The 16,530-nt window shown below is 30.6% G+C and overlaps 1 protein-coding gene across 1 annotated transcript in view; it reads left to right on the forward strand.

The window, feature by feature from the left end:
• Nucleotides 1–5,518: 5,518 nt before the first annotated feature.
• LOC148298419 (uncharacterized) overlaps nucleotides 5,519–16,530 on the forward strand; it is a gene marked incomplete at its 5' end in the record, with an annotated part of 30,672 nt that continues 19,660 nt past the window's right edge. Inside the window, one exon of the mRNA XM_088276886.1 lies at nucleotides 5,519–5,739. Coding sequence (XP_088133012.1) covers nucleotides 5,519–5,739 — 221 coding nt within the window. The remainder of the gene's footprint in view (nucleotides 5,740–16,530) is intronic.

A 16,530-nucleotide genomic window follows, 5' to 3' on the forward strand; every position in this document is an offset into this window, starting at 1 on the left:
TGAACGCTTAAGCCACCTAAATGCCTGGTAGTAAGCCCTGGGATGCTTAGACTTCCATCTTTTTCATAAAAAAGGAACGATAGATGTTTCACATCAATATATATTTATAATCAGACCCAAAGATGGAAGCATCTGTAGCTTCCAATATTAGTCGTAAAATAAATATAGCTCAGGTGGTAAAAAACAAGCGTTCTCATTTATCAAGTTTCATATCAATCTGAGATACCTAGAATAAATAACAAAGAATAAATTTTCAATTCAAGGTTTTTTTTTATTCTGCTATTGGCATTTTTTGTTTATTTAAAAATCTGTAGGCGCCATTATGATGGATTTATACAACGTTGATATTTATAGAAATAAATTATTGAAAAAAAAATTCGATAGGTGGAGAAAAGAAGAAAGAGCAAAGTCTATTACATAATAATGAAACCATGTAAAAATTTATTATTTGCTATATGTTGAGTTTTGTTATAAATGATTTCATTGTCCTGAGAACATGTTCTTCATAATTGGACACGTCGGATACGTACATGTTAAAAATACTTACAATACATGATATGAAAAAAATATACCTTTGTATTTAATGAGGGAAATAGTATTGTACAATAGAAATACATATGTATTGTATTTTCTGTAAGACATTGTATTCAAATATCGAAACCTTGCAAAGGATCCCACGCTGATTATTATCGAAACCTATCAACTGGGTTTTATGAATCAAAATTATGGTCTGAAAATTAAATACGAATCATTCAAAACAGTGTGAATATGTAAGTGTAATATATATATATATATATATATATATATATATATATATATATATATATATATATATATATATATATATATATATATATATATATATATATATATAGATACATTAGTTTTTTTAATGTATCACAATACTGAATAACTATTCTGTTGATCACAGTCCAAAATATAACTAATACTGGCTTGCCTTTGGCTCTTTACCCCAAAAAAATATATGACGCTAAGCAAGTTTATATAAAAAAACTGCTCAAGTAATGTAATTTTTAAATAAGTATGTCTCACCTTAGAAAAACAGATATTGCTTTTTTAATGCGCAATGAGCTGATTGTATAATTAACTAGAATCACTGGAGATATCTATGATGAGATGAGAGAAGCTTTTTATTAAGCAGAAACTCTTTCATTTTTATGTGAGGTCTGACTCTTAGATTATATTCACATACCGGAGAAATGCTAGAAAATTATTTATAATTTTAATCAATAAATAGTGTTGTTCGCTAGTAAATACGACTTTCATTGCTAAGTAATTTTGTTACGAGTACAAACAGGGAGGTATTTGCGCATCAGATAGTACCCTAACCTCGCTTAAATATATGTATATGGCAGTGGCGGTCGGTGAATTTTTGTAGAAAGAATGCTGGACATCAAATGTTTATACTCGTACTTACTACGTTCTAGATATCAAATATCCACATCTAGACTCTAGCAAACGAACAGTTTACTATTAGGTACCGTCTAAAATTATCTCCATAAATCTATTCAGATTACAGATACATAATATCTTAAATGTGTTATTCGTATAAACGAAAAATAAACGAAAACCATAACATATCTTTTTTTTAAACACTTAAACTTGAGGTCGATTCGACGTTCCTTCTTCGTGAAGTCGTCGATGACACTGTCGTGAAACGTTGTCTTTTCCTTTAAGGCTAGCAGTAGTGTTTTCTCAATAGAGATGATTGCAAGGAATATATCAAAATATTTCAATTACAGTATTGCTGTCCAAATTTTTTTACTCTAAAATGCAAGGGATGCGAAGCATCTACAGCATGTATGGACGGACCGCACCTGGTATATGGGTATGTATTCATACGCCAGATTCTGAACATAACTAAATAGCGTTTCTCGCATTTCCATTTATATAATAGTCTCTCACATTTCTAAGACCAGTTTTTTTAGACGTTTGTTTAAAACGAGATGAATTTCAATTCGCCAACATTTCAAAGCGAGAAATGACAAATAGATAAAACGACGCTTAAATAACATTCCAAGTTTAGAGGCAAAAAATATCTCTAGACTCAGACGTCGAAAATAGTTTAAATGCTTTCATGATTTTTTTTAAGATTACTGAAACGAAGAAATCAGCGAGTATGGTAAATATTTGAAATGAAAAGCTTTTTTAAGATTTTTCAGTACAACTGGTTTTGCGCCCACAATTTTCAAAACATATTAAAATACAAGTCATTTTTCTTTTCAACATTAAAGATGACAACACTAGTAAAAAAGTATTTTTAAAAACTCATTGTTTTCATAATTAATTTTTAAATTTTCATTCATTCAATTTTTTTACTTTTAAACTTTTCAACTTCATACAGCCAAAATTAAACTTAATATTAATATGTAAAAACTTTTTTAAAAGATAGGGAAATTTTTATCAGAAAGTTTTACTGTAAGAACTTGGGATATTTTTTGTACATTATTTTTTTTTTATATATTAGTTATGTACTTCGGGAATAATAAAATGTCAGTAATAACTCCATAGTACTTTGACTTTGGTTTATTATAAATAAGTATTACTTGGTACGTCTAAGTCAGTAACTGGTTTCTAGGAGAAACAAATCTAGTATGCCCTTGCCATACTATGCGGGTATGCACACGATCGCGGCTATGTTGTGGTCAGTTAAGGAAAGGTGATCAGCCCTCCGCTTCATGTACCAGTCCTGGTTAATATTCAATAAATATAGAGTAAAAAAAAACATTTTTAGTTATTTGCCCCCCCCCCCCCCCACCTGGCATTCGAAACCGGGACCTCTCGTACGGTAGCCGAGCGTACTGACCATCGCAGACCTACGGAGGCGGACGAAAATCAGTCATCAAAGGATAACATTGGTAAAACTCTACCGAAATTTCGATACATATACCAAAATAGGCCAAAATGTACCGAAATTGGTTAGAAATTCGCTGATTTTTTACCTCTTTCTATCTGAAATTATTTAAAATCTACAATTTAAGCGCTGAAAGTAAAGTGCCATTAATTATCCCCCCTCGTCGACGAGTATTTTGAACAAGAAAATCTGAATATTGAAGAAAGTGTATTTAAGCAAGATTTAGACAATACGGAGAGGAAATATTTCCCTTAAATGACAATGAACCTTGGTTGTCTGTTAGAGTTTCGTGAAGTAAACAAGCTTGAAACGCTTAGGGAAAACTTTTGTACCTTAAATCCCTTTTTCCTTAAAATACCACACAGATACTAATATTTTCGACATAATAAAAGAGACATTTTTGACATATATAAGCGATACTTTGTACATAATGTGAGTGAAATTTTTGACATAAAATAAGGATTTTTTTGATAAAATATAAGTGACATTTTTAAAATTATATAAGCAATTTTTTTCATATAATATAAGTGACATTTTGACATAATATCGCTGGCATTTTCAACACATTATGAGTGAAATTTTTGACATAATATAAGTGATATTTTTTACGTAATATAAGTACTATTTTTTAAAATTATATAAATGATGTTTTTGAAATAATGGAAAGTGACATTTTCGACAATATTTAAGTGTCTTTTTTTGACATAATATGAATGATATTTTCGATATAATATAAGTGACATTATCGAAATAATATAAGTGATATTTTCAAAGTAATATGAGGGTCATTTTTGACATGATATAAATGATGTTCTTGAAATAATAAAAGTGACATTTTTGACAAAATATAAGAGTTATTTTTGGCATAATATAAGTGACATTTTTGACATAACGTGTGTGTGTGTGTGCATGTGTAATTTATTGTATGACATGTACTTATGTAAGAAAAACAAATAAGTGACTATGTTTGGATCGAATTTCTGATTTACTAGTTAAGTTTTTTTGACGCTTTTCCATCCATCTATTTTTAACGTTTGGGCATACAGCTAAGTAGAACGGACGTAGCACTAACGAAAGTGAAAGTGTCAAAAAGAATAAGAAATCTTAATTTATGAATAATCTTGTTTTTAATAATCTGTAAGTAAAAACTTTTTTACATTCATATGCGTCATTTTTTTCCCATAGTAAAAAAGTGTTAAAGGATAAAATTATCGAGGTACAGAACTCTCCCCATCAGCTTAAAGGTAATAGATTTGATATGAAAGTAAAATTGACGGAAGCATGATGTGAAAAATGATTAGAAATGAATTTTTAGACACCTTTTATATCAGGTTTTTAAAAACGTTTATTGATTTTTTCATAGGTATTTCATATATTTTTTTAAATGTAGGGTTAAGTTTAAAACAGCACACTCAACAAAGCTGTTTACTCGTATGATAAATACGACGATATCACCCAAAATAGAGGAGATTAAGTTATATATGTTTTATATGGTATATAAGATTAAAAATATTTATTTTTATATTATAATAATAATCATAAAACCCTTATCCGCACTGTGTCTTATAAACGCAGTGTTATCTTGATCGTTTACACATGAAGGAAGGGTGATCAGCCCTCCGCTTCAGGTACCAGTCCATGGTGATATTGAATAAATATTACAGTGAAAAAATCACTTATATTTATTTTACCCCACTTGAGAATCGAACCCGGGACCTCCAGAACGGTAGCCGAGCGTGCTGACCATTACACTACGGAGGCGGACAAAATATTTATATTGTATATAAGATTAAAAATATATTATTCACGATTTGGTCAATATTTCGCCATCTCACTTTGGCAGGATATTGAGTACGTTTTTTTTTGCTATATCGTTGATTAAAATCTTAATGCGAAATTAATGAAGCTTATATCGAACCCTCGCCTCGGAAAGATGACAATTATGTTTGCGATGAAATAAATAAAATAACAATATTTTGAGTGTGTCCAAATACTTGTGCACAAATCTGAGTAATATATTTTTTTCAAAAGAAAAGAGAAATATTTGTGTTGATATTATTTACACAAATATTTCCATTTCATACTATTTCTGTGAGCCTAAGCGGCTCATTATTAGAAAAAGTATCAAATTGTGGTAGAGTGGGTTCCAACCGAGAAACTCTGACTTAAGAGATTTATATTATCCACTGACACTTCGTGATGGAATTGCATTTTTAATTTATTATTAGATTAAAACCAATATTTTTAGCTTTTCCACTTTTTTATTTGACCAGCGACCGGGTTTCGTCGTTACCGACATCATCACCAGTCTGATGATGTCGGTAACGACGAAACCCGGTCCCTGGTCAAATAAAAAAGTGGAAAAGCTAACAATATTGGTTTTAATCTAATAATAAAAATAATAAAAAAATCTGACTTAAGAGTCCGCGACACTAACCACAACTCGACACTTCAATTATAGGAGTTATATTTCATATTATTTTTTGACATCTCAACATAGATGAAGAAAATGGAAATCTGGACATTTTCGGGGCTTACGACCGTCGTAGGCTCACCATCATGGCCAGACTTCCATATTCTTCTTCGTCTATGTTGAGATGAAAAAAAGTAAAATGATTCATAAATTATTTATATTATTTGCAGTTGCTGTTGTGGTGGCCTTCTTCATATGTTGGGCTCCATTCCACGCCCAGCGGCTGGTGTACATCTACGGCACCAAGGGCTCCCACCAGGCTACTTCCGCTACGATGCACACCATATATGCCATCATGACGTACATCTCGGGCGTCCTGTACTACCTATCCACCACCATCAACCCCGTGCTCTACCACATCATGTCGCACAAGTTCAGAGAAGCCTTCAAGGTTTGTAGAAAAATAAATTAAATTTTTTAAGTATGTCCGCATCTGAGGATCGATATATATATATATATATATATATATATATATATATATATATATATATATATATATATATATATATATATATATATATATATATGTATGTATATATATATATATATATATATATATATATATATATATATATATATATATATATATATATATATATATATATATATATATATATATATATATATATATATAAATATATATATATATATATATATATATATATATATATATATATATATATATATATATATATATATATATAAATATATATATACATATATATATATATATATATATATATATATATATATATATATATATATATTATATATATATATATATATATATATATATATTTATGAATATATATATGTAGACGCTATTATTTTATAAATACATGCTTCCATCGATCCTGTGAGGAAAGAACTGCAAAAGATTAACCCGGTCAAAACGGTCAGGTTAGGAGTCAGAACTACCGGCGGGTATGTATGAGGAGATGCATGAACGTGGAAGAGGCGAGGAATGTTTGCAAAGACAGAGTGGTGTGGCGTATCCTCTCTGCCTATCCCTGCGGGGAAGCGGCGTGATGGCTAGTTAGTTATTTATATATATATATATATATATATATATATATATATATATATATATATATATATATATATATATATATATATGTATATATATTTATATATATATATATATATATATATATATATATATATATATATATATATATATATATATATATATATATATATATATATATATATATATATATATATATTTATACATATTTATACTTATATACAGTAGTAGCCATATGTATTAGGCACCCTCTAGAGAATTGGTTTATGTCTTTAAATACTGCAACTCTTTTCGAATCGTATCAGATTTTGATGGATTTTACCTCCTACTTATAACCTACTATCTACCTACACACCTAAGACAATTAGGGGGGGGTTATTTAAAAACACTATTTTTACTAATTTCAAGGGTCATTTTTCTGTACTTTTTACTTAAGCTTCCATTATTTTATATTAAAATGCCAAAAGACGTGATTTGAGTGAAACTGAGCGGTTTCAAATAATTTTATTGAATTCGGAAGGTTAAACCCAGGTGAAAATAGCTAAAAAAAATTAATGCTCTCGATGTGCTTAATCTGGCTCTTATAAAAACCGCCCAAAACTGAAAGAAATAGGATCACCTCATTTTGCAGAAGACTGAATTTCAGTTAAAAATTCTCTTAGTATGTCTTAAAAGCTATCTGCTGAAGCCGAAGTGTTGTTCACAATTCTAAGTTTCTCGACTTGAAGATTGTGGAAGTCTAGTCCTTAGTGGAAAAACCTAGATTTGTGAACAAAAAATTGTATTTATATTTAAACACCCCCAAAATATTGTAAATAAAATAAGTGGTCAAATTATAAGCTGCGTAAAAATTTTAATCATATTTTCAGGCGTCTCTCAATATGTAAAATAATGCAATTAGGATCTAGAATACATTTAAATAAAAGTTTCTCTGCTTAGTAAAAGCTTTTTTTAATCCAACCATAGATGGCTCCAGTTAACACACCAGTAAAGTGTCATGAGATTTAGGACATATGTAGGACTTCCAAATATGAGTAGTGTGATTGTCAATCATGGGTAGAATGGTGAAAGTTGCACGTGTATAAGTTGATCACTTAACCAGCCTGTGACAGGTAAGCCTTGTAAATATCCAGACTTCCATATACTTCTCCATCTATATTTAGATGTTAAAACATAGTTAAAGTTTATTTATTGTTTCGGCATTAACTTTGTGGTAAGACATGTTACAATGATTAAAGAAAACACTTGTTTTTTACCACTTGAGTTTTATTATAGACTACATGTTGCAGAAGTTAAACTTCCATCATTCAGGTCTGTATAATAACTATTATACAGACCTGAATGATGGAAGTTTAACTTCTGAAACATGTAGTCTATAATAAACTCAAGTGGTAAAAAACAAGTGTTTTCTTTAATCATTATAGTTAAAATTAGTTTAAAGTACGCTTCAAATAATTTATTCAAAATTTTTTTTTAAATATATCTTCCCTCTTTTGTGAAAATACCCCAATGGATTTTTTTACCCATTAAGTATCGTTAATTTCCATTTTAGGAGCTCAATTAACGCTGAGCGCTAATGACGGACACTGTGTACTTTGTATTCTCACGTGGGAATATTTACAGAGGTAGTATTCTCCCCTAAAACATGGTATAATCTAAAATTAGTTGGAGCAGGATTGAAAATTTTCCTATCTACTAAATGTTTCCCAAACAGAGATTTATTATATTATCATCTGCCTTTCTAAACAATGGAATATTGAGAGATAATAAATTGGGTTGAATTGTTTACTGGGGTCTCAGCACTAATGTATAGAGCAATATTTATAAAACTCTATTATTTAGGGTTGAAAACTATGGGTGACCAATGATGACAGGTTTATTTATTTATTTATTTAAACTTCATATACAGAAAAAATAAGTACATAACTAACTAACTACTAACTAACCATAACGCCGCTTCCCCGCAGGGGTAGGCAGAGGGAATAGAGCGCCACACCACTCTGTCCTTGCAAACATTCTTCGCCTCTTCCACGTTCATGTGTCTCCTCATACATACCCGCCGATTGTTACGACTCGTAACCTGACCACTTTAAAGTATTTGGCATACCTGATCGTGCCATGTTTTATTCGGTCTTCCTCTGCTTCTTTTCCCGCTAACATTCGCCTCATAAATTTGTTTTACCGTTCTTTCCTCACTCGTTCGTTCTACATGTCCAAACCATCTCAACACACCTTTCCTAATTTTATCTATAATGCTTATCTCAACTTTGCATTCCTTCCTTATTTCACTATTCGCACATCTATCATACATCGTTTTGTCACGCATTCTTCTGAGAGATCGCATTTCGACTGCATTCAGTCTACTTTCATCCTTCTTTTGCCAATTCCAAATAAGTACATTGGTGGGCTTATTTCTAAAGAGCATTATCTTCCAACCAACCAAACATAGACTAGTGATATTGATCAAAACGTTCGATACCATATACGGCTGTTTGAAATCAGAGGGTAGATAGTACTTGAACATTTAAAAAAAAAACATGAATTACAAAAGATGATAATACGGAGGGCAAAGGAAAGGGGGAGTTTAGGGAAGGAGGTAGAGGGACAAAATGTAAGGCTGAACGAGGAATAATTGAAAAGATTAGGATGAGCTCTTTGCGGTGGTATGGACATGTGGAGCGAATGGATAGCGAGAGAATGACTAAGAAAATATATGTGGCGAATGTGAGAGGGAAAACAGAACGTGGACGACCGAAAAAGACTTGGCACAATCAGATCAATCAGAACCTAAAATCTGGCGGTGTCAAAAGTCTGCGTAATCGGAGGGCATGTATGACTAGATGTATGGATGTGAAGGAGGCGAGGAGTGTATGTCAGGACAGAAGAGTGTGGCGTTCCATCCTCTCTGCCTACCCCTTCGGGGAAACGGCGTGATGGTAGAAGTAGTAGGTAGAGGGACAAAACTAAGGGAGGAGTTTTGATGGACAGTTAGGATTCTAGTGCCAAATAGTAATATCTCAGATGTTTCTTGAAATTTTATTCAATTACACAATCAAGGACATCTTAATTTTACATTTACAACACATGTCTGAATTTTTTTAAACTAAATAATCACAGATAATTTTACTAGATTTTTATATTAAATGTTAACATCAAACACTGATTTTAACATTTAATATTTGAGTCTACTTAATTCTTTTTAATTGTTTAAAAACACATGTGACAATTGTTTCGCCATGTTATGGCATTTTCAAACGAATGTCATAACAGAAATTAAAAATGCCATAACGAGGCGAAACAATTATCACAAAATTTATTTTGAAATATTTTTTACCATAAAAATTAAATTTATCAAACTCTAAAAATATGTGTTTTATTTTAAAATTTCATTTATAAATTTCAATAATTATTACATTATTTTTTTTGTTTTACTGGGAAATTTATTTATTTGAAAACAATTTTGATTTTCTTACTCCGTAATAATTTGTCTTCACCTATATTACAGAAATATATTAGTTCTGAGAATCCTTCATCATACCACAGAATACACGATACGTAGGTACTCTAAATTGAAATTTTCTAAAAAAACTTATGAAACGAGTTACATATAATATATAAATTTAAATGGAGTTCTACAAAATAAACGCCAAATCTATAAATAAATTTTACTAGATTGTAATTATAGATATTTTCATTTATTTCTTCTTCTGCAAACCCTTGTCCATACGCCAATGACGCGTAGGGCACTGCATCATATAAATGCAGTGTTATATTGACTGTTAACACATGAAGGAAAGGTGATCAACCCTCCTTCAGGTACCAGTCCAGGGTAATATTGAATAAATATTAGAGTGAAAAAAATAACTTTTATTTATTTGATCCCCCCCCTTGAGAATTGAACCCGGTACCTCGAGAACGGTTGCCGAGCGTGCTGACCATCACACCACATACAATCATAACATAAAATTAAATTCATCTCAAAAATCATCACTGATTTATCGTAAATTTTAATGTATTTCATTTCTGTATCGCATAATATTATTAAAACATCATTTGTGTGCTTACTGGTGAAATGATTAAGGAAACATTTGTTTTTATACCACTTGATTTTATTTATGACTACTAGTTTCAGAAGCTAAGCTTCCATCTTCAGATCTGAATAATAACTCAAATATAAAATAAAAAAACTGTTCCCCGCCCCCTTGACAACCCCTTTAAAGACAGTTTTAATTTTATTTTATATTTTATTTATTATTCAGACCTGAAATTGGAAGCTTAGCTTCCGAAACTAGCAGTCATAAATAAACTCAAGTGGTATAAACACAAGTGTTTCCTTTATCATTTTAACGTGTGTTACCACAAAGTAAATGCCGAAACAATAAATAAAAACTATGTGGTGAACGTTACACAAGTGTGTAAAGTGATCCCTTAAGCCTGCCAAATGTCTTGGAATGCTCATACATCCATCTCATCGTACGAGACAGATAGATGCTGCTTCTCGCGTGGAGACAGCTACAATATATGCGTATAGATCTTTTTACCAACTATATTTAATATAAAATGATTTATCACACTCATTAAATTATTGAATAGATATCCCGCTTGATATCCCGTGACCCTCTTCGGGTCCATCTAATATTTCACAACTGCCATTCTAATTGGGTCCACATCCTTATTCATGTAGGGATTATAATTTTAATTTGACAGGATGCCTTTTACGTCATCTCTTTTTTCTTTTTATAATATACGGGGCGTTAACAAATTATCCAGGAAAAATTATCCATCTATATCTATAACTGCTTCCTATGTGGAGCATATGAAATCTGCCTCACAAGTCTGACAAACTGCCTCCAATCCACAATCTTAATAACTGTGACGCACATCCGTCACATCCTTGGAGGACCACTACTGGACTCCGAGAAGTAGAAGCTCCTACCACCAAGACAGGTCGTGAGCTACACGACTCACGTAGGTCTTGATAGTAAGCTATGATACAGAGGGAGGTCACATTGTCCTAATATGGTCGCAGTGACATAAGGGATGCAAAATCCCTTGAGCTCATACTAAAAAAAACTGCCTCCAGGCTCTTCTGAAGAAATTATTTAGTTGGCTAAACCATATGATACTTTGCATGCCTCCCGAGAACCTTCATCAAGTTTGCCTCTTTTAAAAGGCATCAGGTTCCCGCCTTCTAGGACCTCTACTGCTGACAATCCATTTGCAGTTCTCGTTTGAACTCTGGGACGCAGACCTGACTTGAGAAGATGCATGAGAAATAGATTAAAAATGCATGAATGAAGCTATTTGGAGAATATAACAGAATAGCACTAATTTCGTATCTACCCAAATCCATTATCCAATTATTTATAATATTAAGGTTAGTTGATTTATGTTTTGTACTGACATTTCATGACTGAACTGCATTTTATATAATAAAATAACAATTATTTAGTTTTTCCACGCGTATTTCCAAATATGGGTGGTTAAAACTATTTAGTTGTTAGTATACAAAGCTGAGATAAGCATTATCGATAAAATTAAGAAAGGTGTCTTGAAATGGTTTGGACATAAAGAACGAATGAGTGAGGAAAGAACGGTAAGAAAGTAAAGAAGTGGAAAAAAGAGCAGAGGAAGACCGAGAAAAAACATGGCACGATCAGGTATGCCAAATACTTGAAAGTGGTCAGGTTAGGAGTCGTTACAATCGGCGGGTATGAATGAGAAGATGCATGAACGTGGAAGAGGCGAAAAATGTTTGCAAAGACAGAGTGGTGTGGCGTTCTATTCTCTCTGCCTACCCCTGGGGAAAGCGGCGTGATGGTTAGTTAGTTAGTTAGTTAGTTAGTTTAGTTGTTAGTTTATTATATATTAAGGTATATTAATATAAAAACCCATTTATTGATAATATAAGCCCTTTTATGAATAGTTCTGTTGTTCGATGATTTTAATCATAATGGAAGCAGAACACAGATTTATTCCAAATAACTCTAAAATTTTCTTTGACCTAACGTAGTTTAAATTTTATTTTATTTCATATGTTTCTGCGATTTTTATATTGTGGTTCTATGAATGCTTTCAAGTAATGTGATTAAATTGGTGTAAATTTCTCACTGAATCAAATCTACGTATCGTTGTTTAAAGCGAGAAAAAAAATAGTGTTGTTTTTTATCGCTAAGACTTCAATCCTAAATTTATGATAGAAATATAAATTTTTCGTATATTTTAATTTAGGGTGTTAGCTCAATTTATGTTTCAAATAAAACTCCTCAATTTTGTGAGAAAAGTAAGTAATTTTTAAAGGGTGTGTCTCAAAAAAATTGGTCAATTTTTGTTTCAGGGATTATCCTTAATTTTTTTTTATTATCAATAGTCCACCGCCTCATATGTTATGGCAACAAGCACTCAAGGGTGTTGAAGGAAGTATTTTCTAGACTTTATCACAGCTCTCTAAATAGTCGACCTACTCGCAGAATCTTAAGCCTATGAACTATGTTTTGTGTATGTTTCTTCTTAGAGGCAAGGGCATGTGCTAAGTATCACTAAAGTACGCAACTTTCTTCGAGTAGAGAACGGAACAAATTACCCAAGAGCGTATTTAGCAAAAAATGTCACGTGTTTTGTTAAATGACTATTTCCGCATACAGGCAGCCATTACAAACATTTTCAGGTAATAAATAATTATACACACACACGCACACATGCACACAAACACACACTCGTGTGGGTGAAATTTCGATCCAAATATATTAAATTATTATTTTTCTTTCAAACGTATGTACGTGTTGAATGGCGTGCACAGAGAATCAATTTGAGTAGACAGTAGAGGTAGGTAGTAAGGTAAGCTAGGTACTACTTAGTAAGGTAGGGTAGGTACTAATCTTTATATGTCAAGCGGGTAAGTTAGGATAGGCATTGCTTTTCGGCCTATATGGAATGCACGCCCCTGTACATGTTATACAATCAATTACATACAGACACGTGTGTGTGTTTGTGTACATGTGTAATCGATTGTATAACATGTACCTTTATAAGAAAAATACGTGTGTGTACCTATGGAAAAAAATATACTAGTGATACTGCTCAATATTTAAATTATTATTAATTACAGTATAAATGAACAAATAATCACAACATTACATAGTGACGAAAAAAATAAGTATAATTTAGGCAAAGGAAAAGGAAGTAGGATCAGGTAAGGAGTTGTAAGGAGAGAGGTAGAGGAACCAATAAAGAATGATCGGTCGACTTTTTTTTGTCATAGTTCTCAATCCCTGCCCTTTCATACCATATATAACATACAAAATTTATTCAATCTTGAATCAATTTGATGATGTCAGCTATGACGAAACCCGGCCGCTGGTCAAATGAAATAAATATATGTAAAAAATATATTTTATTTTTTCTTTATTATTATGTATATAAATTCTTATTCCACCAAAAAATATTGGTTATAAAACTTTCATTTAATGAAAAATTAATTTTAAAAAAAGCAAAAAGTTTTAAAGAATAAATTAAATGTTTCTGTTTCAAAGGAACATTTTTTTTGGACCACCGTGTATTTCCGTAGCCCAGCCTACAAAATTGTCTCGCCTAGACGCTAAAAAAAGTTTATTGAATACCTTTGTCGTGGTATTAAAGCAACTTTAATTATCATAATCCATTTCACTGTTGAAAAATATATATCGCTCACTCCTTTCAAGAACGTCATAAATAAAAAATCGTCAATTTTCAGTTGTGCATGTTTTCTGAATGCCCAGAAAATGTACTATATCCCAGCAAAAGAGGCTTATTTTTAACTTAATATTTACCCGCTACAGGGCAGAAAGTGTTGTTTTTGCATTTTGAAGAAAAGGTATTGTTTAATTATTTTTTTTAATATTCTAAATATTTTTAAACTGGAGAAAAAACCTTCAGGTTTTACCTAAAAAGATCTGTTGCACAGTAAAAAGTTCAATAAGTGGCTTGATATTTATTTTTAATAAATTGTATTAATTTTTTACTTTAAAAACGTATTCCTGATAAATCAAGTTTTTTGATTTATGACGTTCTTGAAAGGAGTGAGTGAATCTGGTTCTAATCCCTATCATAACTTGTAATTGAAGTCAGACATAAATTTAGTTTAAAACTAAGCTATTTAGTTTTATCTAATAAAGTTGTTTATTAGATTAGCGGTTTAGGCCGAGATTAGCAGATCGGGGAAATTATCTAGGTTTAATCGTACTTTGTAAATGTGGTAATTGCTTTATAAGTGGTAAATTCATTCCAGCGGTATCGTTGAATTTTTTATCAAAGAAAATGGGGCATGATGAAACATCCAAATATTGCCTTGTACGGGGTGATGGAACATTAAAATATCGCCTTGTACGAAATGATGAATATTCAAAAATCGCCTTGTGAAGTAAAACGGAACGTTGTCTTATACGGCGTGAAAGAATATTCAAATATTGCCTTTGTACAAATTTGTATTAAAGTGATAAAATATGTGCACTAAATTAATTTTGATTTGGAGTGACAGGCATCTTTATGTTCAGAAGTTATCGATGAAACAATGGTGCTCAAATTTCATGAAAATTTTCTCTTTGAAAATTATTAGTCCTTACAATTTCGTTTATTTTGATCTTCTACCGGATATTAACTTTATACGCTACCATCTTTCCGTTACCTCCTGATTTCCGAACGGTAAAAAGAGAAACGAAAAAAAAAAATTGAGTACATATCGACACTGAATAAAAAAATGACCGAGAGTAATTTGAGCGATTTAAAATATTTATCAAATTCTCTGTTTTCAGTCGCTAGATTCGGTACAAGATGAGCTATTCCTAACAATGTATTATTTCAAATGTCATCATATAAATGATGAAGTTTGCTGAAAAGGGATATGGAAGTCTAGAATTTACGGGGCTTGCAACCTTTCATTACACAGTTTAATTGATCACGTTATACACTATTAAGCATTCACAATTCTATTAATATATTTTATTGACAATCAAGTTTTCCTAAATTTGTAGACACATTTATTATATATATATATATATATATATATATATATATATATATATATATATATATATATATATATATATATATATATATGTATATATATATATATATATATATATATATATATATATATATATATTTATATGTATAGCGTGGTAATATTTTTCTTTTGCTTTTTAATTCAAGTTTATTCTTAATTTATCTTTATAATATTTTTCTATGTATCCATCTGATTCTGACAGTTCAGAATATTATTTTTTTTCTATCTGATGTCTTTTGTTTTATTCAGCGCGACGCGTGCGACATCTGGTGGTAGATCTGTTTTATGTAGGTACTATATGTAAGTACTTAATAAAATGTATAGGTAGGTACCTAGGCATTTTATTACATATATACATATATATATATATATATATATATATATATATATATATATATATATATATATATATATATATATATATATATATATATATATATATATATATATATATATATATATATATATATATATATATATATATATATATATATATATATATATATATATATATATATATATATATATATATATATATATATATATATATATATATATATATATATATATATATATATATATATATATATATATATATATATATATATATATATATATAAGCCGTATGTTTATATCCTCAATGATTACATTAACGGCGAAAATTTAGTAGGCGAAATACTCGTATATGGTAGAACTGAAGTTAGTTAATAAGTTGTTTTTAAGCATACATTATTAAGTAAGTCAAGTAAGAGAAATGTTGAATTAGAGTAAGTAATATACTTAACGAATTCTCAACTGACGACACCACTTTCAGTTGAAATTATAAATCTACCCAAATTACAACTGGCATATAAAAGAATCCAAAGTGTAAATTAATATTATATATATAAGAAAAAAATAAAACCCTTATCCGCACCCAATGGTGCATAAGGCACTGCGTCGTATAAACGCAGTGTTATCTTCGTTTACACATGAAAGAAAGGTGATCAGCCTTCCGCTTCAGGTACCAGTCCAGGGTAATATTGAATAAATATTACAGTGAAAAAAATCACTTATGTTTATTTTACCCCCCTTGGGAATCGGACCCGGGACCTCCAGAACGGTAGCCGAGCGTG

The sequence above is a fragment of the Brachycentrus maculatus genome, unplaced genomic scaffold (genome assembly GCF_059751285.1).
Source record: "Brachycentrus maculatus isolate JH-2025_06_01 unplaced genomic scaffold, ASM5975128v1 h1tg002067l, whole genome shotgun sequence".
NCBI classification, from domain to species: domain Eukaryota; kingdom Metazoa; phylum Arthropoda; class Insecta; order Trichoptera; family Brachycentridae; genus Brachycentrus; species Brachycentrus maculatus.